The sequence below is a fragment of the Cupressus sempervirens genome, chromosome 6, assembly GCF_028749045.1.
Source record: "Cupressus sempervirens isolate cs-2001-9-10 chromosome 6, ASM2874904v1, whole genome shotgun sequence".
Classification (NCBI taxonomy): domain Eukaryota; kingdom Viridiplantae; phylum Streptophyta; class Pinopsida; order Cupressales; family Cupressaceae; genus Cupressus; species Cupressus sempervirens.
The window spans coordinates 13,609,226-13,635,434 of NC_143123.1; the positions used below are offsets into that span (position 1 = coordinate 13,609,226).

The 26,209-nt window shown below is 32.8% G+C and overlaps 1 protein-coding gene across 2 annotated transcripts in view; it reads left to right on the forward strand.

Annotated features, from left to right (window-relative positions):
• Positions 1-20,641: 20,641 nt before the first annotated feature.
• The window catches only part of ELP2 (elongator protein 2), a 66,632-nt gene continuing 61,064 nt past the window's right edge, over positions 20,642-26,209 (forward strand). Inside the window, exons 1-3 of one of the 2 annotated variants that reach the window (XM_089786364.1) lie at positions 20,642-20,775; positions 21,172-21,378; positions 21,692-21,782. In XM_089786364.1, the coding sequence (XP_089642490.1) occupies positions 21,181-21,378; positions 21,692-21,782 (289 nt within the window). In that variant the 5' untranslated portion in view covers positions 20,642-20,775; positions 21,172-21,180. Of the gene's footprint in view, positions 20,776-21,168; positions 21,379-21,691; positions 21,783-26,209 lie in introns of both variants that reach the window. The other variant, XM_089786365.1, reaches the window with a different exon arrangement.

Sequence of the window (26,209 nt, forward strand, 5' to 3'; positions counted from 1 at the left end):
TCTAAGGGAGAGGGGATGTTAGGAACCTGTGTGTTCCTTCTGTTTATTTTGTTAGAGTAGTGTTGTTGGACGCATATGCTTTGTAAGTCGTCCCGTGAGTATATTTTATTATCCCACATGCATAGGTAGTATTACTTTTCTAGATCGTACCCAGTATATAAGAATAGGTTGAGGCCCTTGATGGGCACGGACGAATTTATTGTATTGAGCTTGCTCAAAGGAGGTTACCCCCTCGAAGTGGCCTGCGATCAGTAGATTCATTCTGAGTTCTGCTATCACTTTGTATTCTGTTATTTCGAGCATTCTCACGATATTGCTATAAGGAGGTTCTTCACAAAAATATAGGATTGATAACATAATTGATAGTGATATATTATCATAATTGATAGTGATATACTTTATGGTTTTAGAAGGTTGCTTAGGGTTTTATGCACGTGGTAAATTTTTATGCATAAACTAAGTATAATTCTATTTTATCTTCAAACAATGCTCTCTCATTTTTTTTTACTGAGGGTGACTAGTTTTTTCTCCAAAAAAATTGTATATGGCAGAGATAATGACACAAAGATTATATAAATTTAAATTAATTATAAATTGCTTATAAAATATATTTTATCATTCTAGGCTTTGGCCTTTTACTAATATATATATATATATATATATATATATATATATATATATATATATATATATATATATATATATATATATATATATATATATATATATATATATATATATATATATATATATATATATATATATATATATATATATATATCAAAAATAATATTTTTGTATGTGTGTATGTAAACTTAATTAAATTTATGATGGTAAAAATTACAATTTTGTTATTCTTATCATCGAAGTTTATATTCATAACTCAATTAAAAATGATATTGTAAAGTTGCTATTCTTGAATATTTATATTCATAGCTCGATAAAATATATATACTTACCCTTTAATTTTTTAATACAAATATAAATTATAATATGTTTTTAGGTTAATATTTGATTTTAAAAAAAATGTCTACTTTCACACCTTTTTTGATGTCAAGCCTTCTACTATGAGTGCATAAGAAGATAGAAAGCTATGTTGTCAATTAGGGTTCTCCCTTTGTAAGCCCCTTCCCCCCTCTCTCTCACACATGCACACACACACACCCCATTGGGTAACTTCCTTTATATTACTAAAAAAAATTACAAAATTGATTACAAAATGTGTAACAAAATACAAATGGCTTTAATGACCTCTTAAAGTCATCTAATATATGCAAGAGTCAAGGGATCCTTATTTTGCCTCACAATGTGGGCATATGTGTCCACACTCTTCTTGCTCAATCTTATTCTCATCAAAACCACTATTTCTCTATCTAGGAAACTTTCTCTCCAAGTTTCCGTGTAGATAGTGTTGCCAATGGCACCCTTTTCAAGTTGCATTGACACAATGTTAATGACACAGGAAAAAATGTATTTGCTATGGTGAACAACCTACACACACATACACACACAAACTCAATTCATGGCTTAACAGAAATTCTACGGAGATACATATCTTTCATCTCATTGCATTATATGACATGCCTTCGTGCATTATTCAATAGATATATTTTGAGACTAAGCTTTCTTTAGGTCTAATCCTTCTTTTGCAATGGATCCCTTTTGGAGACAATGCTTTCCTTAGATTTGATCCCTTTGTATTAGATATTCTTGTGGATAATTCTTCACTTGGTTATCCTCTTGGCTAGTTTAATAGACCTTGCAATTTGTACAAGAGTCAAGGTATCCTTATTTTGCCTCACAATATGGCATATGTGTCCATGCTCTTCTTGCACAATCTTATTCTCATCAAAACCATTATTTCTCTATCTTGGAAACTTCCTCTCCAAGTATCTATACATATAACTTTATCAATGGTGCCCTTTCTAGGGTGCATTGACACAATGTTAATGACACATAATGAAAAATGTATTTGCTAAGGAGTGAATGACCTTCTAGATGACATCTTGGGTGAGATTTGGATCTCTTATGGTACGAAGTATCATGCATAAAAATAGTTCCAATAGATTTACATTGTGCACATGAGCCTTCAAGAGCTATCCTTCCCCAATGATATTTTTCATGGATCCATAAACCAAGTTTCCACTGTATGTGTAACGCCCCACCAAGGAACCCAAAAGAAAGTAACCTAAAGTTTCACTAAGTTTACCATTTTTTTTTTTAAAAGATAATAACATAACAACAATAGATATAATATAGCAGAAGTAATAACATACACATAAACACATACCATAAAACATATTACAATTCTTAAGGGTCCCATGACATTGAATCATTTTTAAGTTTAATTAATACTAAAACCAATATATAACACATCCACATTAAAGACTAAATACAAGTATGAATCTATTTAAATAATATACAATTATCTCGAATGCCACTTGGCAATAATCAAAATGCACAATCATCCACTATATAGGTCACAAGGTATGAAAGGCTGAAAGAATGTACATCATAAAATAGATTGCATCATCTCTTAAGATCCATGAAATACAATACAATATAATAGGTATAACCATCCATCATAGTACACAAGTACATAATGAAAGGAAATACAAAACAGGGAACTCCAACCATGACATCAAACTATCAGATCTCAATGGTAAAAGTAAAAAGAACTACCATCCGACCTCATGGAACCTAAATGGTCCACTCCCACCGTGTTAAGGAGATATTCTCAAGTCCCAAACATGATAAAAAACTCAAAATTCAAATCCAATATCTAGGTTAAGGAAATCCTAAAAGTAATCTACCTCAAAGATACCAAAACACCGATGACAACTAAACCCAGAGGCAACAATGACACGTAGGAAATATACTATGTAAGTGGACAAGTATCATCGCATGAGCCAACTCTAAGGTTACCCTAGCAACCATACTGGACTCTAGCCCCATAATGAATCTATGTGGCACTACTATCCTTTCATACTGACAAGGCATATTAATGAAGCAAGGTCATAACCAAGCACCCTCTCTACTCCCATCCTAGCCTATATTAGCACTCGAGGCATGGGTGAGGAAAAATAATGACTCTTATTAATATATTTTACTCTCATTTAATGCAATTTTATTTCTTATCAAAATAACCTACAATGGGTTACCCAGGCAACCTCTTTAGGGCTCTAGCCTCCATTGCAAGTCACTTTCCAACATGACATACATATAACCTACCCTAAGCTCAGTAAAAGGAGTAGGTTCCATACAAGCATAAATCACACATCAGTTCTTAAACAAGAAACTGGAAAATACTAAAATATCATCGATCAAAAATCACAAACTTCACCAATACAATCATCCTAACAAAACATATCCAAAATAAAGTACACATATACAAAACTATGACATCACCTAAAAACAATAACTCATAATCACCTCAGCCCTATACAAGCAATTGGGAAGCGATCCAAAGATAATTGATCAAAGACTCAAAGGTAATATCAGAAAAGTCACACCATTCACCTCAATTCCACACAAGAACTCTAGAAAGCAACAACCACCAATAGATCCAACTCATCATAGAAACACGTGACACGTCACTAAGTTTGGGTATAAAAGATCGTATACAAAACATCATCATAACACCATAGAACAAACCCTTAAGCCTCCGGTAAACATCCTGATTTGGTCAGAGAACTAAGTCAACCCCAAACTCAACACACAAGAAAACATACAAATTATAGTGTAGTTTCATAGTTTCTGTTTGGTTCTGAAAACACGTAGTTTAAGTTAACAATAAGGTTCAAGTTTTCATTTCGTTGTAAGTTTTTGGTTTGATAATGTTTACAATTTCTGAATTTACTTTACATATACAATTTCATAATACATTAATTACAATTTTAATTAAATATTATTAAATTTTAATCAATAATCATTAGATTATTATTGGTGTAAACATGTATTTACTATTTATACTTTACTTAAGTTTACTTAGGTTAATGCATGATTTTATTATTACACATTATTTTATTATTTCTTAGGTGAGACACTTGGGAGTTTGCGTACTCTTATGAGTTGTCATGTTGACAACACCAAAGTAAGCAACTCTAATTCAGCACATGGTGTCTACAACACTGGAGTTTGCATAATTAACTGAGTTGTCATGTAAACAACACAATTATTAGCACTCCTATTTTAGCACATGGTGTCTACAACATAATTTTGTGTGCTACACCTTTGTAGGCTTATCCTCTCATCATCACACTTACTCATGTGCTTAATGAAGGATAATCCACTTTTGGTGGACATGTGCTTGGTTGTAAGACTTATCAATGTGTTGACTCCTAGGCATTCTAGAAGCATTCCAGAGGCCTTTATATACAGGCACTCCTAGTGTACTTGAATATAACAAAACATTGAATGACAATAAATCAATTTTGGATATTGTTATTTTGATCATACCTTGTCGGTCTACTGTTGTGCTTGTGCTTGAGTTCCTTGATCTTGGGTGATTTTGCCCTAAGGCAAATTCTTATTTGGTATCATAGCTATATCAAATTCTTACAATTATTAAAGATAATAATTATTGATTTATTAATAAAATAACTTATATTAAATTATTAATAAAGTAATTATTAATCTAATAATAAAATAATAATTATTAAAAGAAAATAATAATATTGATAAATTTTAACATTTAATAAATACAAACATTTATTAAATTAAATCTAACACTTAATAATTTAAAACATTTATTAAATTTAACATTTAATAAAAATGTTATTAAAATTAAATAATTTAATAAAATTAAAAAAAATTATCATTTCTTTTTAAAGCCCATAGGTTGTAGTACTTTTGCGGTAGTTCTACTGATGCGATAGCAAAGTACTGCCTATGGCAGTACCTGCTATCACAACAATAGAGTCAGTCGTGTGGCAACCATGATGGCTGCCGACAACACTCTCGTCGTTGTGTGGGAGGTGAAAGGTAAGGGGTGGGTGGGGGGTTGGTGGCCCCACACACACACACACACACACACACACACACACACATATATCGTATAAAAATTTTGAAATTAGATCTGATAGGAAAAACCTCAATAACCATTCAAATTTTGCATTTTAAAAATTAATTTCTCTTCCCAAACCCTACCTGATTAAAAACATTATATTAAATTAACAAAACGAGGGTTTTTAAATTCTCAATACTCATACACAGATAATCTTAGAACGAAGAACAATTAAAATATACAACAAGGGTTTTAATTTAATTAATTCGTTCACAGATGTGATCAAGAACAGAAAAATAATAAATTTCAACACAATGGTTTCGACCAAATCTAAAATTCCAAAAATAGATTTATAAAGACATGAAGATGATAAAAATTCAAAGAACAGAAAACTACTGTGCAAATATCCACAAGATTCTACCTGAATCTGATGCTAATACAATAAACACACGGAGCACACAAGTAATCCCTTTTCTTCTGAAACTCTTCTTCTCAGAAAATTGCTCCTCCAAAGCCTAGGTATCGAGAAATGAACTCTAAATTGCCAATAAAGAATTTTTCCCCAAATTTAGGGCTTTGATTGTGTAATCATGTGAAAAGCCCTTTACCTTTAATTATTTAATTATATCTTAATTTTCATGTGCAACCATTTGCAAATTAATTCAAATATCTTTATTAAATAATTTTCTTTCTCTTTTTAATTAATTCTTGAGACGTTTTTGATAAAAATATTTAGCATTTATTTAAAAATGAACTCCTAAATATATTATTATTAAATTAAATAAATATTATTACACCCAAAATTAGACTTTGATTAAAACTTTAAATTTAATTACTTTCTCAATTAATTATATATAATTAAATATAGAATTTTTCTTATAAAATTTCTATTGAATTAAATCATTAATTATTCTTTTAAATTGATTTAATTATAACAAAAAATCATCACAGACCCACGAGACTGAATATGAAAACCCATAATAAAGCACAAAATACGATATCAAACTCAAAATACTAATCATGAATTTATGTCACTTAATAAATTCGAAAGGGTAGACAACTCCGATACTTGTCCTACTTTCTAGGACAATTGGCTTAACTTTAGAATTTGGACTCAAGAAGTATCTCCCCTCTTTTACCATTGAGATACTATCATAGGGTATGCTCATCTTGGCAATTCAAGGAAGTTGATACTCGGTACTTGCAATATGCATAAAATCCATGCATGTATATACACATATATTCTAAACTAAACAAACAATGGCAAAAAGTGGTGCATCATGTAGATCCCGACTAGCAGGTGACTACGACTCCCTCCCTCAACCGTATAAAAAACATCATACATAAAATAAAACATACAGGTACACCATACACATGCAAGTATGGGGTAAGTATCCATAGAAAACACATATAAATAATCCATCTAACTATCATCATGAAATAACTAGAATCACTATATATTATCATCATCATCGAAGAACAATCATGCATACATGAAATAACTAGTACCAAAGTAACTCATCATATAATCACTTGAGTATGAAATAATATCCAACAATTTGGAAAAAAAAAATGTCGTTGATCATCAAAAATAAACATAAAGCTGGCCTAAAAGAGTTTGATAATAATAATTGAAAAGCAAACTAGGGGTAGGCATTACAGTATGACATTCTTTGTGAGCATATTGTCAACATCTTTGTGCTTGCTGGCACAACATGCTCCAAGAAAGAAAATATAACCACTATTTATCTTTGAAGTGCTAGATGATCTTTCCATGAAGATTGTATTGAAGGAAAGACAATAGTGATATATATGGGATTCCTCAAGTCCATGTGCATGATTATTCATTTCAATATGTATTCTAGCTTTGGCTAAATATTGTATGCAGTTGTATATCTTATCTATATGATGATTTATAGGCTTTACATAAGCCTTCAGATAAAGTAACATATTGAAGATCATTCCATGTCATTGACACACATGTTATCAGGCTCTCATATGCATCAAGAGCCACTTTTGATGAGAAATCCATTACCATATTGGTCTCATAGTAGATGTGTTTGAGTGTGTAATTTGTAATCATTAATAACATGCCATTGTTAAGAATAATCCATTCATAGAGTTTGCAATTGGAAGCACGAGTGCTTAGTAGTGCATCAATGATAATTTTTGGGTCGCCCTCAATGTCCATGATGGTGTTGACATTTTTAAAACAACATTTGAGGCATTCATAAAAGGTATTGATCTTGGCCTTGTTATTGTTACCTTTTAGGATTTTGATTACTCTGAGCCAATAAAAGACACCTGTGTGGCATCTTATAATGAAGTTTCAACTAAAAAAATTAGGGAGTGATTGTGAAGCCCCATAAAAATTTAGTCGGAGTCTAATGCAAGGAAACACACACACACACACACACACAAACAACATTCTCTTATGTTTAAAATTGGTATGGCTATTTTTCCCTATCAAAATTTACATTTAGAAAAGACATGTAACAAAAATATTATATATATTTAAAATTAATTTTAAAAAGTATTATTAATAATAATTAATTAATTAATTAAATATATATTCAATTACTTAATTTCATAATGATAAAATATATGAATAATAAATATTGGTATGATGTGGTGGTGAAATTATGATTTTGTTGTACTTCTCATCAAAATTTAAACTATACTAAATAGTGATCTTAAATCTTTATATTGAAAATGAGGTCTCACATGTAACTTCCATGGAAAATATTGATGTTTCAACCTAAATGATAATATTCATTAATTAAAATTAAATATGTTAAATTTACTAAGTTTGTCACTCATCACCTATTTGCATAACACTAGAGTTTCCTTTAACCCCTATGAGAATTTTGATCACAACTAATGCCAATATTTTTTGGTGCCTTTCTTTGAGAAGAAAATTGCAAAGGAAACCCTTTGTGGAGGAGAAAAATGGGTTTTTGTTTGCTCACGACTAGATTTGATTCCATGTGTCATCTACAAGACTAATGTTGATTTGATTCGAGGGTTTGTGGTAGATGAAAATAATTTTGTGTACAAACTGAATTTGATAGGTTATGGGTGAGTGATTTCCCATCACAAGCTAAGATTGGGGTCTCATGGAGGGGGGATTCCTTAAAAATGGAGTATGTGGTAGATGATAGGAATGTTTAAAGGTGAGTGGTTCCATGTATTGTAGCTTAAAAATTCCAACTGCTAAATTTATGAAAGTTGGGAAGATTTTAAAATTTTAAAATATTAAAAAAAAGATTAAAACATTTGTTTTACCTCTAGATTGTTTTTTTGAGAAAGAAAAAATAAGAAAATGTTGACAAGTGGCAAGACTTTTCCCTAAGTTAGTTGGGCTATTTCCAACCCCATCACTTTTTCACCCGCTCAAAGTAAGAGGGTTAAAAATTAGGAGCTCCTATTTTGGAGGAAAAGATTCTAAAATCCTTTAGTCCCCACAAAAATTTTCATGGGAACTCTATTCCCCCCAAAAAAATCCCAAGCCTCCCTTGTAGGACCCATACCTAAGATGGTAAAAGATATGGAAGGAGTTGAATGCCAACTTAGATGTTACAAAAAAGATGGGATCAATTGGAAACTAACTATTTTGGGTGAGGAGATTGAAAGGGAAGTTGCAAAGAATGAATGTCATTTTACAGAACTAGGTCTAATTAACAAGGTCAAGGGTTCTAACTAAGCTTAAGTGAGTTGTACAAATGGATCTATGAGATTTGGGGCCCCAAATTGATAGGGGTTGTTTAATTTTCTCTAGGGCCAAGGGTTTCTTTACATTAATTTTGACAACATGAAGGATAGAAACTTGATTCTTTACAAGTATCAATGGAGTTGGGAGGATAGATACTTTCTCGTGCTCAACCCTTGGTGCTCTTCCTTTAATTTGACCATCAAATCTGATACATAACATTTTACAACAACCATCATTTAACTAGGATCTTGTTGAGCCAACCATCCTTTCATCATACAAACAATTAGTAGAGACATTTTTCTTAGTTTCTTCATCTATTCAATCAATAGAAATATGAGACCATGATAAGTTCCTCAATCCTCTTAAAGGAAACATACAACTTCAAAGAGTACCATAAGCATACCTCCATGATCCATTTACTTTTAAGGTCTAATTAATCATCACATTGCTCAATCTCTAAACATTAATCTCACCACCATACTAGGTTCCATTCACCTACACCAATAATCATCCTCAACACTTAGTAACTCACCTTGTTCCTCCATAGGAGATCTTCCATGCATTAGACCAACAACACATTTTGCCAAGCACTAGTACTACTAACACCAATCCACAATGAGTTTTTCCAATTCATACTTCATATACTTACAACAAAACTTATTAATATAAACACTAATCATAATATCTCAAAAAACTATTCATATCTACATTAGGTCCTCTAGACACAACTTTGTCAGTAACAAACCTTGTAGGAAAATCAAATCCCTCACTATGTACCCATTTACTAAGGGTTTTAGGCTAGTTTTGACAAAAACTTGCACAATTTTTTTATTCATCATTGAAATTGACTCAAACAAAAACAAGAAGAAATTTGATTCACTATTCTATCCATCCATTGTACTAGTAGACTATTTCTAGTCCATATAAGTTTGTACAAGGCCTGGAAACAAGAGAAAAGCAGTTAAAGCCAATCAGAATAACAAGTTTTTGATGCATAAGTCTATCAAATTGATCTCTCTCCTCTTTTCCATTGCTTGGATTGACCATTCAAATACATTTCACAAAAAATTTGGTAGTTTCCAACTATTAGAACTAACCAACTGATCCTTAGACATCTTTTTGGTGCAAATGTTGCAATTTTGCAACATTGCACTTTTGTATCTTTATAGCAATATTTTTTACTTGGAAAAATTGAACTTCAAGTTTATGAGAACCTTACAAACATGTCATAGTGGAATTTTTATGACTTTTAAAAATATTATTACCCCTTCATGCATCATTTTGCAACATTTGACCTCATAGACCAACTTTAAGGATCTTAAGAGAACTTTTACAACTTTTTACAAAAAGGCTGATAGCCTTTACTTTTTGACTCAGTGCACTCAAATACACCATTAATGAACCAAATACATCACATAATGTCTCTTGGCCTCTTGGTATACTTGTACCTTAGGTACCCCTACACATACTCCCCACCTTCAAAAGCTTCTAGGTCCCTTAGAAACATGGAACCAAGAACTTGCATGTAAAAAATTAAACCCAAAATATTTATCCTTACCTTCTTTATCTTTGACTCTTAATGCCTCCATCACCATAATCAAGTCTTCCTCTAAGGACATAGAAGTGCCTTTATGTTCATCCTCTTAGTTACTGCTATCAGTGGACCATTAAAATGGTTATAACTCCATGGTGCTTAATCAGTTAGAGATCTACCATTACATTTTGCTACTTCAACTCACCCAAACAACATATTCACATGCCTCACTTGAGAGTTCTTCCTTTCCTCTTACCTTGGTCTTTTAGAACCCATTGGACCATTTTTTATTTGTGGACCATCCATCTCATGCAATAATAGGTCCTAGAAGATGCTTCCTCTTCTCATCTTGCATCTTCTACCCAACTTAATATCCATTGGAGAATGGCCATGACAGATCTTCTCTTGTCTGCCTACAAACACAAATTAACATATCAATCTTTGTAGTTGGTGGATATGCACCTACATCCAAAACCATCAGTAAGATAACCAAATACCAATCACCTTTCTCAATCCATATCTTTTACTAAGCTTTGATACCAATTTTACAATAACCATCATATAACTGGGATCTTATTGATCCAAACATCCTTTCATCATACAACCAACCAATTAAAGGCATTTCAATTAGTTTCTTCATCTATTCAATCAATAACAAATGGAGCCATGGTAGGTTCCTCAATCCTCTCAAAGAAAACACACAACTTCAAACAATACCATAACGATGACCTTCATGATTCATTTACCTTCAAGGTCTAATCAATCATCACATTTCTTGATCTCAAAACATTAATCTCACAACCATACTAGGTTCCATTTACTAAATCCAAGAATCATTTGCAAACATTCAACATAATCAAGTACTATTCATACTCACACCAACCCATAATGATTTTTTTCCAATTTGTTCTTCATATACCTACAACAAAAATTATTAATCCAAACAATGATAATAATCTCTCAAAAACCTACTCGTATTTCCATTAGGTCCAATAGACACCATTTTTTCAGTAACAAACCTTGTTCTTTTATTCCCTGTCCACTTAACAAATATCCTTATCACATATGCATTCTAATCCTTTGATAAACTTCAATTGTACATTTCAAGTTTAAGGTTTTTGCCAATTTGAAAGAATGCATTTAGTTACCTTGCAAAATAGAAAAACCATGTTTTACTGCTTGTTCCAAGGTCCAATACACACACACCATGTTCTATCTGTTTAATGTACAGATTAGACAACAATTGTTTTCCCCAAAACTGCCATCACAACCATAAATACGTGCAATCAACATTTTGAAATTGTGCAAATTCATCACTTTTTGTGTGTTATGGGGTTCATTCATGTGATTTGATCATTTAATGACAATAGAACCTTTTACAAATCATTAGATCCATGGAATAATGTGTAAAAATCTGCAAAACATGCATTTTCCTTGAGTTCTTCTTGTTAGGACATCAATTTTGTTCCATATACATAACCAATAAAAACAAGACTATACTCAAATGGAATCCCTTTGAATCCAGTCTTATAATATATGATTTATTTATTTCTCCATCAGTGATTTAAAAAATAAAATCAAAGCCTTTACTATGTATCTAGTTGCTAAGGGTTTTAGGACATAATTGACAAAAAGTTGTTCAACTTCTTTATTTATCGTTGAAATGGACTCAAACAAAAACAAGAATAAAGGTGATTCATTTTTCTATCTATCCATTATACTATACACTATTACTAGGCCATACAAGTTCATACAAGGCCTATAAACAATAGAAAACCAATCAAAATAACAAGTTTTTGATGTGTAATTGTACCAAATTGATCTCTCTCCTCTTGTTTGATGCTTGGATCGACCATTAAAATGCATTTTATAGAAACTTTGATAGTTTCCAAATATTAGAACCAACCAATGATCCTTAGACATCTTTTTGGCACAAATGTTGCAACATTGTACTTTTTGTAACTATAGAGCATCTTTTTATATCTTGGACAAATTGAACTTCAAATTTATGCCAAGCTTCCAAACATGTCATAATGGAATTTTTATGACTTCTAGGAACCTTCTTACCCTTTCATGGGCCATTTTGCAACATTTGACATCACATAACAACTTTTAGGAACTTATGACAACTTTCTACAAAAAGGGCTCATAGCCTTTACATTTTTACTCAATAGACTCAAATACATCATTAATGGCCCAAATACATCACATCATGTCTCTTAACCTCTTGGTATGATTTTACCTTAGGTTCCCCTACATCATACTCCCTGCCTTCAAAAACTTCCAAGTCCCTTAAAAATATGGAACCAAGAACTTGATTGTAAAAAATTAGACCAAAAATATTTATTTTTATCACCTTCTTTATCTTTGAATCTTAATGCCTCCATCACCATCATCAATTCCTCTAGGGAAATAGGAGTGTCCTTATATTCACCCTCTTAGTTACTCCTATTAGTGGAAGATTCAAATGGTTGCAACTCTGTAGTGCTTTATCAGTTAGAGATCTACTATTACATTTTACCACTACAACTCACCCAACAACACATTCACATGCCTCACCTAGGACTTCTCTCCTCTCCTCTTACCCTAGTTTCATGGTACCCATTGGACCACTCCTTGGCCTTGGACCATCCATCTCACCTAATAATAGATCTTGGAAGATTCTTCCTCTTCTCATCTTGCACCTTCTACCCAACTTAATATCCATTGGAGAATGGTTATGATAGACCTTCTCTTGTTTGCCCACAAACACAAATTAACATCTTCATATTTGCAATTGGAAGATATGCACCTACAACCAAAATAATTAGTAAGATAACTAAATACCAATCACCTTGCTCAATCCATATCTTTTGTTGAGCTGTGGTACCAATATGATATATAACATCTTAAATAACCATTGTATAACTAGGATCATATTGATCCATATCTTGTTTCATCATACTACCAATCAATTAAGGCATATCAATTTGTCTCTTAATCTATTCAATCAATAGCCAATGGAACCATGATAGGTTCCTCAATCCTCTTAAAGAAAACACACAACTTCAAACAGTACCATAACCATGACCTTCATGATTCATTTACTTTCAATGTCTAATCAATCAACACATTGCTTGATCTTAAAACAATCATTTCACCACGATACTAGGTTCCATTCACTTACTCCAAGAATCATCCTTAAACACTCAACATAATCAAACACTATTCATACTCACACTGTCCACAACGAGTCTTTTCCAATATGTTCTCCATGTACCTACAACAATACTTATTAATCCAAACAATGATCATATTCTCTCAAAAGGCTATTCATATCTCCATTAGGTCCAATAGATACATTTTTGTCAATAATAAACCTTGTTCTTTTATTCAATGACCACTTAACAAATATCCTCATCACATATGCATTTCAATCTTTTAATAAACTTCAACTATAGATTGCAAGTTTAAGGTTGTCACCATTTCACAAGAGTGCATTTAGTTACCTTGCAAAATTAGCAAAACCAAGTTTCACTGCATGTTCCAAGGTCCAATACTCACACCATGCTTCATGTGTTTAATGTACAGATTAGACAATAATAATTTTTCCTAAAACTACCAACATAGTCATAAATCTATGTAATCAACATTTTGAAATTGTGTAAATTTGTCAATTTTTGTTTGTTACGGGGTATACATGTTTTCATTCATGTGATCTCATCATTTCATGACACTAGAGCCTTTTCTAAATCATTAAATCCATCAAATAATGTGTAAAAAATTGTCAAACATGCATTTCCACCTAGTTCAGCCCGCTAGGGCATCAATTTTCCTCCACTCTACATTACCAATCAAAACAAAACCATACTCAAGTAGAAGCCCTTTGAATCTAGTCTTAGCATATATAATTTATTTATTTTTTATATTAGTGATTTCAAAAGGAAAATCAAAGCCCTCACTATGTACCCATTTATCAAGGGTTTTAGGAAAGATTTGACAAAAATTGGCACAACTTCTATATTCCTTGTTGAAATTGACTCAAAAAAAAATAAGAAGAAAGATGATTCATTATTCTATCTATCCATTAGACCATGTAGTGCCTGCCCCTAGATCGCATTTTTGTTATCATTGTCAAATTCTTTTAGGTTGATTTTATGCATTGATTAGTTTTAGAGATATTGGATTTACAATATTATGATATTATTTCATGTCTTGAATTACAAATGTATCGGTTATTATTGCTTAGTTGATTTCATTAATGTGTTGTTAATGGTATTTTGATGATTCCTAGTTAGTAAATGTGGTTTCTTTCATAAAAATGTTAACATGATGTCTTTAATGATGATTATGTTGTATTGATAGAGATGCATTATTATATGTACGCATTTGATGTTAGACTTGTGATTTTTACAATACTTACCCCATACTTGCATGTGTATGGTGCGCGTGTTTATTTTATCTTTCTGTCTGACATGTTTGATGTGGCAAAGGGAGGGAGTCGTAGTCACCTGCTAGTCGGGATCTACATGATGAACCACTCCCCGCCATTGTCTATTTAGTTTAGATATATTATATACATGTACATGCTCGTCTTTTATGCAGGATGCAGGTACCGGGCATCGACTTCCTTGAATTGCCAGGATGAGCGTGCCCTATTACAAATACTCAAATGGTGAGAATGAGAAGATAATGATCAGGTCCAATCCTAGCCATAAGCCTATAATACTTGTCCTGCAAGGAGGACTCGTAACAGATTGTCTACCCTTTTTAAACCCGTGAGTATTTTGTGCATATGTTGTTTTGTGAGTGTTTGATGTATTTTCTATCAAATTGAGCCTAATTAAAAGATTAAATTAATAACTTAATTTAATGGAAAATAATTATGATATTTTGAATATTTAATTATATTTAATTAATTGAGAAATTAATTAAATATAAAATATTGAATTGAAGATAAAAGTTTTAGGATTAAATTTAGAACGTGATAATATTTATTAATTTAATAATAATATATTTAGAGTTCATTTTTAAATAAATGCTAAATATTATTGTTATTTAAGTTAATAAATATTTATCAAATTAAAACGTTCAAAAATAAATTAAGAAGTTAAAAGATATTTAATTATCATAAAGATTATAGTTCGCATGAATTATGCATGAGTTGAAAATAAAATTAATTAAAAGATAAAAATGTGAACTTGAATAAAGATATTTTAATAATGTGCACATGAGATTTAAAAAGTTATAAATTTATTGAAGTAAAGTGGAAAGTTAACTAAAGTAATTTAACATTCACTTAATGTGCATGAAAGGAATAATAAAATAATAATTTTAATTAAAAGGGAAATTAATTGTGCATGAATGAATTAATTAAATAAAATTATTCTATTTTAGAGTTGTGGAGACAGAAACCCTAAAGGGTAATTAGATTCTTTATTAGAGGGTTTTCGGGTCATTATTGGGGGGAAGTTTTTTCACACACAAGTTTCAAGGGCACACACAGGTTTGGAGAGCAATTCAAAGGGTTTGGAAAAGAAGGAATTTTTCGTAGCTTGAAGGATGTTGCTTGCAGTAGAAATTTTCATCCAGCTGTTAGAGTTTTAGCATCAGTACGAGGTAGGGTTTTGAAATCTCGTGAATGCAATTTTAATTGGAAATATCTGTTTGCTTCGTGATTGTTGGGTGATTGAAGTTATGTTTATCATCTCGATGGTTTCAAGATCTGATTGGTTAAAATTAGTTTCTCATTGTTTATACAGAAGAATCATAGAGGAAATTAATTAAATCACGTAGGGTTTGAAGGAAAAGAAAGATTTTGAATTAGAAATTCGAATAATTAAACTTAGTTTTCCTATTAGATTATAATGTGATTTATATATATAAAATTGTGGAGTTTGTTTTAAAATGAGTATCATATATTTTAATAAAATAAAAATTGTAATTTATAAATTTATAAAACTCCTCTTAAACCTCATATATAATAATTTTATAAAAAAAAAAAAAATATATATATATATAGCAATTGTATTAAAATTTAAATGAAATTAAATTAAGAAAAAGAAAAAAAAATTATATAATAATATTAATTTGAGGTGGGTACCCCACCGTACCCCACCCATTTCCTTGGATCGGCGGCCTTAAGCACGCCGTACTGTGCTGCGATATGCAGCAGCGGCAGTTTGTGCAGGCCGCACGGTTTTTAAACTGGCGGCTTAAATGATGCCGCTACAGTATGCTATGGGGGTGCGTGCTTAATCAGGCGCATGACCCTTGAGAAAAAAAAATGCAAAGGCAGCGATTAAATCGCTTTGGAATTTTAAATTTGTTTTATATTGCCAAAGTTTTTTTGTTAATAATAAGTTTTTAATATATATATATTATTTAATAAATATTTTATATTATTTGATATGTATTAAATATTCAGTTATAATCTATAAAATATTAATGAGTTATTAATAATAGTAATTAAAATTATGCTTTAATAAATTGTTTATTATTAACTAATTGATTTAAATTATGATAATGTTTAATTTAAATCTTAATTAAATTATTATCAAAGTGATTTATAATCATGAGATTAAAATTTGATATGAATATTTTATATATTAATTAACTTAATTAAATATAATTTAATTAGAATTAGTTAATAATGAAAGTTGTTTAACTAAGTTTATAAGTTTTACTTAATTATTGTAATATTAATTTTTTAATAAGATTGTAGTATTATTAGCAATTTAATTATTACCCTTGGGTTGTTTTGGGGACTTAACTTGAAATCAATTACGGGTAATTGTGTGTTTCATTTGGATATAGGAACAAGATATTTTTGTAAGGGTAAACTATGTGATTTATCTGATTAAAACATACGTTCAACCAGAAATGGAAACCTCAGATTAACTCAAAAGCATATTATCAATCAATTGAACTATGAGACTAGTTACGTAAACACAAACATTGAAAAACTAAAACTTTACTTGTAACCCGATTATGTATTTTTAAATCAAACCCAAACTATGAAACTGTGATGTTGCTTGTACTTCCCATGCTTTGATGTTGCTTGTACTTCCCATGCTTTGAGATGTTGGTGTTGATTAGTTGTCGACCAGTCTAGGGAGTACACCAGGGGTTGTGAGATTTATGTTATACCATTTATGTGACTGGATGTCATGATATATCTTGTGATTTAAATTGAAATTATGTTTATGAGATTTGCTTGGTGGTACAATTATGTCTACTTGGGTGGGAGAACCATCTTGTTATCAGGTTGCCTGTTAAGGAACCGAGTTTGATCTTTATGGGTGTTGTGGTATGGGACACAACTGTGGATTTATGTGCTTAGGAGAGGTTGTCTAGGTATGTGACTTGGGAGTGGCTTGCATAGGGGTCCGGGACCCAAAGTGGTTAGTACCAGGGTAACCTAATGCAAGTTATGTAATAAGTGATAATCTAGTAATTAAAACTTTTGGGGGGGAAACACACTAAATAGATAAGTTAGAGATTTTTGATCTACCCATGCCTTTAGTGCTTGTATAGACTAAGGATGGGAATGAGATGAGTGCCTCATCTTCTTGAGAGGGCTTTCTAGTTTCCATATGTGTGATGTTGAGGGTCCGGGGTTCAGAGTAACCAGTCCAGGGTAACTCAACGCTTGAGGGTCCGGGGTCTATTAAGAGATCAGTCCAGGGTAACTCAAGCAGCCATGTGATGACACTCCCTAGTGTGTAGCCTGAGTCTCCTCTGTAGATCTTTGTGGACTTTGTGTATCTCTGGTGGTGTACTTATTGTTGGTGGTGTATCTATTGTCGGATGTGTTTATTGTGGTTATTACTTTCATTGAGGATGATTGATGATTCATGGATGATGTACTTTTGACATGTGGCTTTTGACTTGAGGTGATTGTCTTTTGTTGACTTTATCTTGTGATTTTGGTATTTGGTTTATACTTGGTTTATGTATGATGTTTGATTATGTGGTGTCGGTATTGGAGTGAGTGTTCTTACTTTTGGATTATTTTATCTTCTTGAGTAGCATGTGTTACCTTTGAGGTAGTTTTGGCTATTAGGGGTACCTTGCCTAGGAATGTTTTATGTTTGATTAGCCGTATGTGGATCGTTCATTATCTTCCCTGCACGGTGGGAGTGGAAGCCTGACTAGGTAACCACACGGTCGGGAGGTAGTGCCTTCTTACCATTTGGGTCCCCCTTCACATTGCTAGCTATTGGATGTTCGTTGCAGAAGATGTACCTTTATCATTCTTATTTCTTATCTCAGAGACTTCTTTTCAGATGATGTATATATGTTATCATGTATTCTAATGTATTGTATCTATTTTCACATACCCTGCAACATGTGCAGTGGATGTTATTTAGTGGACGTACATTCATTGTATTAGTATACTTATGTATTTGCTTATGCGATTATGTATTTTTTATTTCTTTATGTTCATGAGACATTGTACTTGGAACTTAAACTAATTAATTTAAAATTATTAAATGTGACTCAACGTAAAGGAACTCTTGAGGAATTGAAACTGTACCTATATTTGCATATGTGTATTTGATGTGTACGTTCATATTGCTTCCGCATTAATGTTATCTTGATGTTGTTTAAACTTCAAAAAAAAAAAAGAGTTCAGTAAACATTGTAACATGTTAGGTTTAATTCTCTTGGGTTCTCGAGCGGGGTGTTACAGACCATTACAATTTTTCCAAGCCATACAAGGCCTGCAAACAATAAAAAACTAGTTAAAGCAAATTAGAATAACAAGTTTTTTATGAACAAGTATACCAAATTGATCTCTTTCCTCTTGTTCATTGCTTGGATCGAGCATTCAAATATATTCTATTGACTCTTTGATAGTTTACAACTATTAGAACTGGCCAACTAATCCTTTGACATCTTTTTGGCACAAATTTTACAAAATTTCAATTTCATAACATTACACTTTTTGCAACTTTAGAGTAACTTTTTATATGTTGGGCAAATTGAACTCCAACTTTCCAAACATACCATAATAATATTTTATGACTTTAAACAACCTTCTTACCCTTTCACAAGTTATTTTGCAACATTTGACCTCATAGACCAACTTTCAAAACCTTATGACAACTTTTGTAACTTTTTATAAAAATGGCTCATAACCTTTACATTCTGACTCTATGGACTCAAATGCATTACACCATGTCTCTTGACCTTCTAGTATGCATGTGCCTTAGGTGCCCCTACACTGCTCTCACCCTCCTTGTATGCTTGCATCTTAGGTGCTCTTGCACTAAAATCCTTTGACAACGTACCAATCTTGTTAAGGCTCCTAAATCTCCCTTTACAATATTGGATCAAATCCTACTTTGGCACTATAGGTAGCTTACTAGGTCACTTTCTAAGTGTGGGTGAGAGCTCTTTGGATTTTCTTCACACTACTTATGCTTGTTTTTGCGTGGAAATGGATGTTACTAAAACTTTCATAGAAGAGGCTTTGCTTAAAACTAGTAAGGGGCTATGGACACAACCTCTGGATTATGAGGGCATTCCATTTAGATGTTGAAGGTGCTACGAAATTGGTCATATTGCAACACATTGTGCCAAGCACAAATCTATCAACATGGCTACATGGTGAAAGTATACCTCTCTTATTACTATATGGTGGAAAATAATGAATGCACCCTAGAAGCATGAGTTAAGGAGGAAGACAAAGATGATGCAACTCAACAAACCTTAGAGTAAGAAAGCTGGCATGGGTACAACTGCATGTTGCATTAATTCAATGAAAAATGATAGGTCAGATACCTTCATTTGTTTGGAGGCAATAAACAATCTTTTTGTGTAGGATTGCCCAGTGGAATCCTAAATGGCTAACAAAGGCTCAATAGATCTCCAAAGGCCGATTCATTGGAAGATGGATGGTAGGTGGTCACAAGGAAGAAAGACAAGAGGAAAACAAACGATGAGTCCTTCACTAAATGCAACTTCGCTCTCAGTCCAAAGGCAATGCCAAAGTGCATCATTGTTTAAATTTTGTTTGCCCTCTTATGCAAGAGTTTTCTATTTTGGAGATTTGGATAACTTGTTAGGGGTAGGTGAATTGCTATCTGGAACAATTATATGAACACTAAGGCGGTCCCACGCGAGAATGTAATTTATTTATAATAACCCCCTTTTTGAATATAGTTTTGGTAGTGCTTGCTTTAGGGATGACATCTCGCTTTGTGACCTCACTTGATATGAGTTGAGACAAATTTCTGTATATCATTAATTCGTGAGAGCTTCTCAATATGAACTTTTAGTCTATAAAAAATAGAGAGAATAAGGTCTCACATTCACAAGTCAAATAAAAAAGTCCACTTTTAAAAAATCAAAATATTATATAAATATAAAATATAATAATTTTTAGGTTAATATTTTGATTTGTAAGAATATTAAGACTCGATAGCACTTTTTCAAACACTCTTTGATGCCAGACCTCCTGCTGTGAATGAATGAACAAGATAGTGTAAATATTACGCAGGTGTGCGCGACCCGAGATTGAAGGCTCTGCTGTTGAAGGTGAATATTGTAATTCTTTTCAGTTGCTGTCTTCTCCGTTTTCGTTTTCTCTGTTTTTCGTGTAAATCGTAACGAGCATTCGGAACTTGCAAACATTTATAACAATACAATTTGTAGAGCGGAACTGCTATTTGAAATAGCGAGTTGTTATTTTGCTTGGGTCCTGATTTTAAATTTTAATTCCACTTTTTTTCCAAAATTATTTTCTTGCATCTGGTTTCGTCATGGGTACACCCAGGACAAGACGCTGAGCTGTGCATTTGGCACGAGTATGCTTGATTCAAGTACAGGGTTCTGCACACTTTTTTTAACATAGCTAAATGTGAAAAAGTATCAATGCTTTAACTTGTTCAAATGATAACTAACAGTAGTGTCTGTTGATTTCCGTGACAGCAGAAAGGGGTCATGGACGAGCAACAGAAAGAAAACATGGATGAGCAACAGAAAGAAAACATGGATGAAGAGAGATCTTTTGATAACATTGATGTGTACGGGATATTTATTGGAGCTGGATGCAACAGAGTTGTTAATACGGTTGGCTGGGGTCCGTCCGGCTTGGTTGCTTTTGGTGCTCACAATGCAGTAGCGATATTTCAGCCGCAGGTGCTTTGAATCTCCACTTGCTTGACCCTTCTAAATAGAGTTATTTTGGAAATTGTAAGTAATAGGGAAAAGGAGAACACAAGAGTTTCAACAAATCGAAATTTCTTTCTTTGCAATTATATAGAATCTCGAGAACGTGAATTATAAGTAGAAACTTCCAGTTGGTTCATGTGTTATCAATTTAAGACACTTTGAGATTGCTTTTACCATATATTCCCCGTAAATCTTGATTATCAAATTTCTGTAATTGGCATGTTTTTGTGTAGTATTTACTCAGGGTCTGCTAATAGAGATCGGATGTCGTATATTGTAGGCAGCCAGAATATTGACTACACTTCCGGGTCATAAAGATATTGTTAACTGTGTGGAATGGCTTCCGCGGAATAAGGATATTTACAAATGTGGTAATTATTTCAACCATGGAATTTCTAAGATTACAAATGCGGTGTATGTAAGTTGGTAGGGTTTTAAATCTCAAGTAGATTTCTGAACTTTACGGATTAGTTACAGAGTGCTTAATACAAGTTTGATGATAGTGTGAAGCTGATTATGTTAGGGTTGATTATGCATACTAGTATTATTTCTTATTTATGTTCCATTTGAAATTTAGAAGCATAGCCATTGGAAGGCGGTACACGCCTATTTCAGTATTCATCATTCTATTTCAATGTTTGTGCTCTTATTCCCAGTGCATGCTTTGCTTAGAGAGGGTATATCCATCCATGCATGAGGTGATGAGACACCGGTGTTGGAACTTACAATGGAATGTCCGGAAATGGAGGTGTAGAATATTAAGGTAGGAAAGAGAAAGTCACCCCATAGGTTTATAGAGGACATTCTAGTGGAACATTAAGTGAGGGCATGTGGGATATCCAGTTAAAACATTGATACATTTGGGAGGATATTTACTTGGGATGTCCATATGTGTTGGTGGAGAACATCTTAACAGGTAGAATAAGGGCATCATGAATTATTTCAGTATTATATATTTGCACGGAAAATATGTTACTAGAGATGAAATCATGAATGTAACACTATCAATACTTGTTTTCTCTGAGATAGTTGAGAAAAAGTTCACTAGAAGCAGGCATGACAAAACAGTTCTGCAGAAAATTGTTCAAAAGTTAGAACTAGAGTCGAGTGTTCATAAAAGGTAGATGTTCGCTGGATTTTATGATAAAGTCTCAACTGTTATCCTATGTACATGCAAATAAAGAAACATCACACGTGATTGAATGATGTTGAATCTTGATTTAATGTGCATGGTAATTACAAATAACCAGGGATGCCTTGGTCTTGATTAGTGTGATGTTGATCGTAGAAAAGTCAAGTCTTTGAGGAATTTTCTATCCAAATTTGAAGTCATGATTACACCACAGTTCATCATAGTGACCTCAGTCTATATCATTTTTGGGACTACTCTATGGGACAACTCTATGCTCTATTTATCCCCTCACTTAGATTAAGTATTATTACAATGATGCAATTCTTTGTTTGTGGTCATTTCAAATACTTTTTTCTGTCTGTAATGTCCCACTAACCTTGGCTTTGGGTAATTATACAATGTAGATTTGTCAATGCACAAGGTCACAATTGAGTTATTAGCTGACATCATATCTTCAACATCTGTCCAACACGACATGCATGTTCTCTTGGTTCAATCAAACATACTTAATCTGTTCCCTTATCATCATAATAACTGGAGGAAAATTGTTTACATTACGGCTATACAAATTTTACATACTTCAACATGCACCTGCTCTGACATGGAAGATGGTTCCTCCTACTGCATGTTTTCTCCCAATATAATGGAAACCTTGCATGGTATTGACTGAGAATAAAACAAATTATAAAGTGTGATTATTTTACTATTCAAAAATTGTTTGTTTGTACATCTTTATATTGCTGTATCTCATGTACAAAGTATTGGTACTTTATAATAAAGCTAGATGATGAAACAAGGATTAATATTTTTCTGATACCTCTCTTAATCTGAACGTGTTACATGAATAATTAAATTTAAAAATGATATCAAATTTGACACATCAATTTAGAAACTTTAATCATCGGCATGTGATTCAGAGATTGCCTTGATCGTGAAATTTGGAAACAACACTATGGTCAATAGTGGAGAGTCTGGAGACTGCCTTAACATGAGAATATTGTTGAAACTTCTTCTAGTGGTAGTAGATATGTAAATTACCACATTCTCAATTTGTAATCTATTGGCGTATCTTCAAAGTTCAAATGCACCCTTTTGGTGTCTATATATCTGTTAGTATATTACGTTGTGAACATAATGTGTAGTTTTACAGTCTGCATATTTACCGATATAAACATATTTTGGAGGTTAATGTGAACATAATACTTACCAATACAAACACTTGCAAGTTGAAGTTTGAGGTGAGCAACAAAGTAGCTCAATATTTCATATCTCTTTCATTAAAAAATATGAGAAAGTGATGTGTCTTCTCTGAGAATTTCCTTTGAATGCATAGTCCTTAATAATCTTGAAGGAGGTAGTGAGTACTCTTATTTTTTATGTGGAATTCTGTGAGAACATTTGCTATTAAATGGACGAGTGATGAGATGAATGAGGTAGATTTGGAATTTTTCCTCAACAGTCTCCATCCCTCTACCTTCCCCTCCAGTTTTATTTAGTTTATTGAAGAAGTTTGTTCCTGAAGAGTAGGACTGTTGTGGTTGGAGATATGCACAAAAATCTAGGCAATGGTTCCTGTTCAACAAAAAAATTCACTGATGTGGATAACTTTAACATCTATCCGGGGTTGCAATTTGGGAAGGCTGCACAGGAGTAATGTTGTGGGGTTTTCACACCATCGCCCCATTGCAAATGGGGGCCCCCCTTTTGTCTCTTGGTCTTGTCCTTTTGGCTTTAGTTCTTGGTAGTATTGGGCTCGATCTTCTAAAGTCCCCTCTTTCAAATGAGAATTGGTAAAATCGGCCAAATTTGGAAAGTGTTGTGCATGTGGCTCTAAGAATGGAAATTGTTTGCTTGTTTGAGAATTGATTGTCTTGACTTACTATTTTTAGAAAGTCTATTTTTAGTAAGTCTATTTTTAGTAAATTTCACTACTTCTCAGATTGACCTTATTTTGCCTTTGGGACAACTTGCTATTTTTAGAATGTCTATTTTTAGTAAGTCTATTTTTAGTAAATTTCACTACCTCTCAAATTGACCTTATTTTGACTTTGGGATAACTTACTATTTTTAGAATGTCTATTTTTGGCAGGTCTATTTTGGCAACAAGTGAGCTATGGTTGATAAAGAGGCAAAAGGGTACATGTTTCTATATCCAAAAGAATGAGCAAGCACGACAATCAATAAAAAAAAATAAAAATGGTTAAGTCTAGAATCACCCATGAAATATCCAAAAGTAGAAAGGCATGAAAATAACAGGAAAAATGGTTGTTGCGGAATTCTTCCATCATGGACAAAATCCACGATCACTTAAAAAATCCAGCCTTGGAGAAAAATGGTTGTTGCGGAATTCTTCCATCATGGACAAAATCCATGATCACTCAAAAAATCCAGCCTTGGAAAAAAATGGTTGTTGCGGAATTCTTCCATCATGGACAAAATCCATGATCACTCAAAAAATCCAGCCTTGGAGAAAAATGGTTGTTGCGGAATTCTTCCATCATGGACAAAATCCATGATCACTCAAAAAATCCAGCCTTGGAGAAAAATGGTTCTTGCGGAATTCTTCCATCATGAACAAAATCCACGATCACTCAAAAAATCCAGCCTCGGAGAAAAATGGTTCTTGCGGAATTCTTCCATCATGGACAAAATCCGCGATCACTCAAAAAATCCAACCTTGGAGAAAAATGGTTGTTGCAGAATTCTTCCATCATGGACAAAATCCACGATCACTCAAAAAATCCAGCTTTGGAGAAAAATGGTTCTTGCGGAATCCTTCTATCATGGACAAAATTCACGATCACTCAAAAAATCCAGCCTTGGAGAAAAATGGTTCTTGTGGAATTCTTCCATCATGGACAAAATCCACGATCACTCAAAAAACCCAGCCTTGGAAAAAAATGGTTGTTGCAGAATTCTTCCATCATGGACAAAATCCACGATCACTCAAAAAATCTAGCCTTGGAGAGAAATGGTTGTTGCAGAATTCTTCCATCATGGACAAAATCCATGATCTCTCAAAAAATCCCACCTTGGAGAAAAATGGTTGCGGAATTCTTCCATCATGGACAAAATCCATAGTCACTCAAAAAATCCAGCCTTGGAGAGAAATGGTTGTTGCGGAATTCCTCCATCATGGACAAAATCCACGATCTCTGAAAAAAATCCCACCTTGGAGAAAAATAGTTGTTGCGGAATTCTTCCATCATGGACAAAATCCACGATCACTCAAAAAATCCAGCCTTGGAGAAAAATAGTTGTTGCGGAATTCTTCCGTCATGGGCAAAATCCATGATCGCTTAAAAAATCCCGCCTTAGAGAAAAATGGTTGTTGCAGAATTCTTCCATCATGGACAAAATCCATGACCACTCAAAATTTCCACGAGCAAGAGAATTAGAAATCATGGAAGCAAAAATGGCTAAGTGTTGGAAATTTCTCCTTCATGAAGCAAAAATGGCTAAGTGTTGGAGATTTGTCCTTCATAGAAGCAAAAAATGGCGAAGTGTTAGAAATTCCTCCTTCATGGAAGAACAAATGCTAGTGCTGGAAGTTTCTCCTTCATGGAAGAAAAACTGGCTAAGTGTTGGCAATTTCTCCTTCATGGAAGAATAAATGGCTGTGTGTTGAAAAATTTCTCTTTCATCGAAAAATGAAAAAGGATTAAG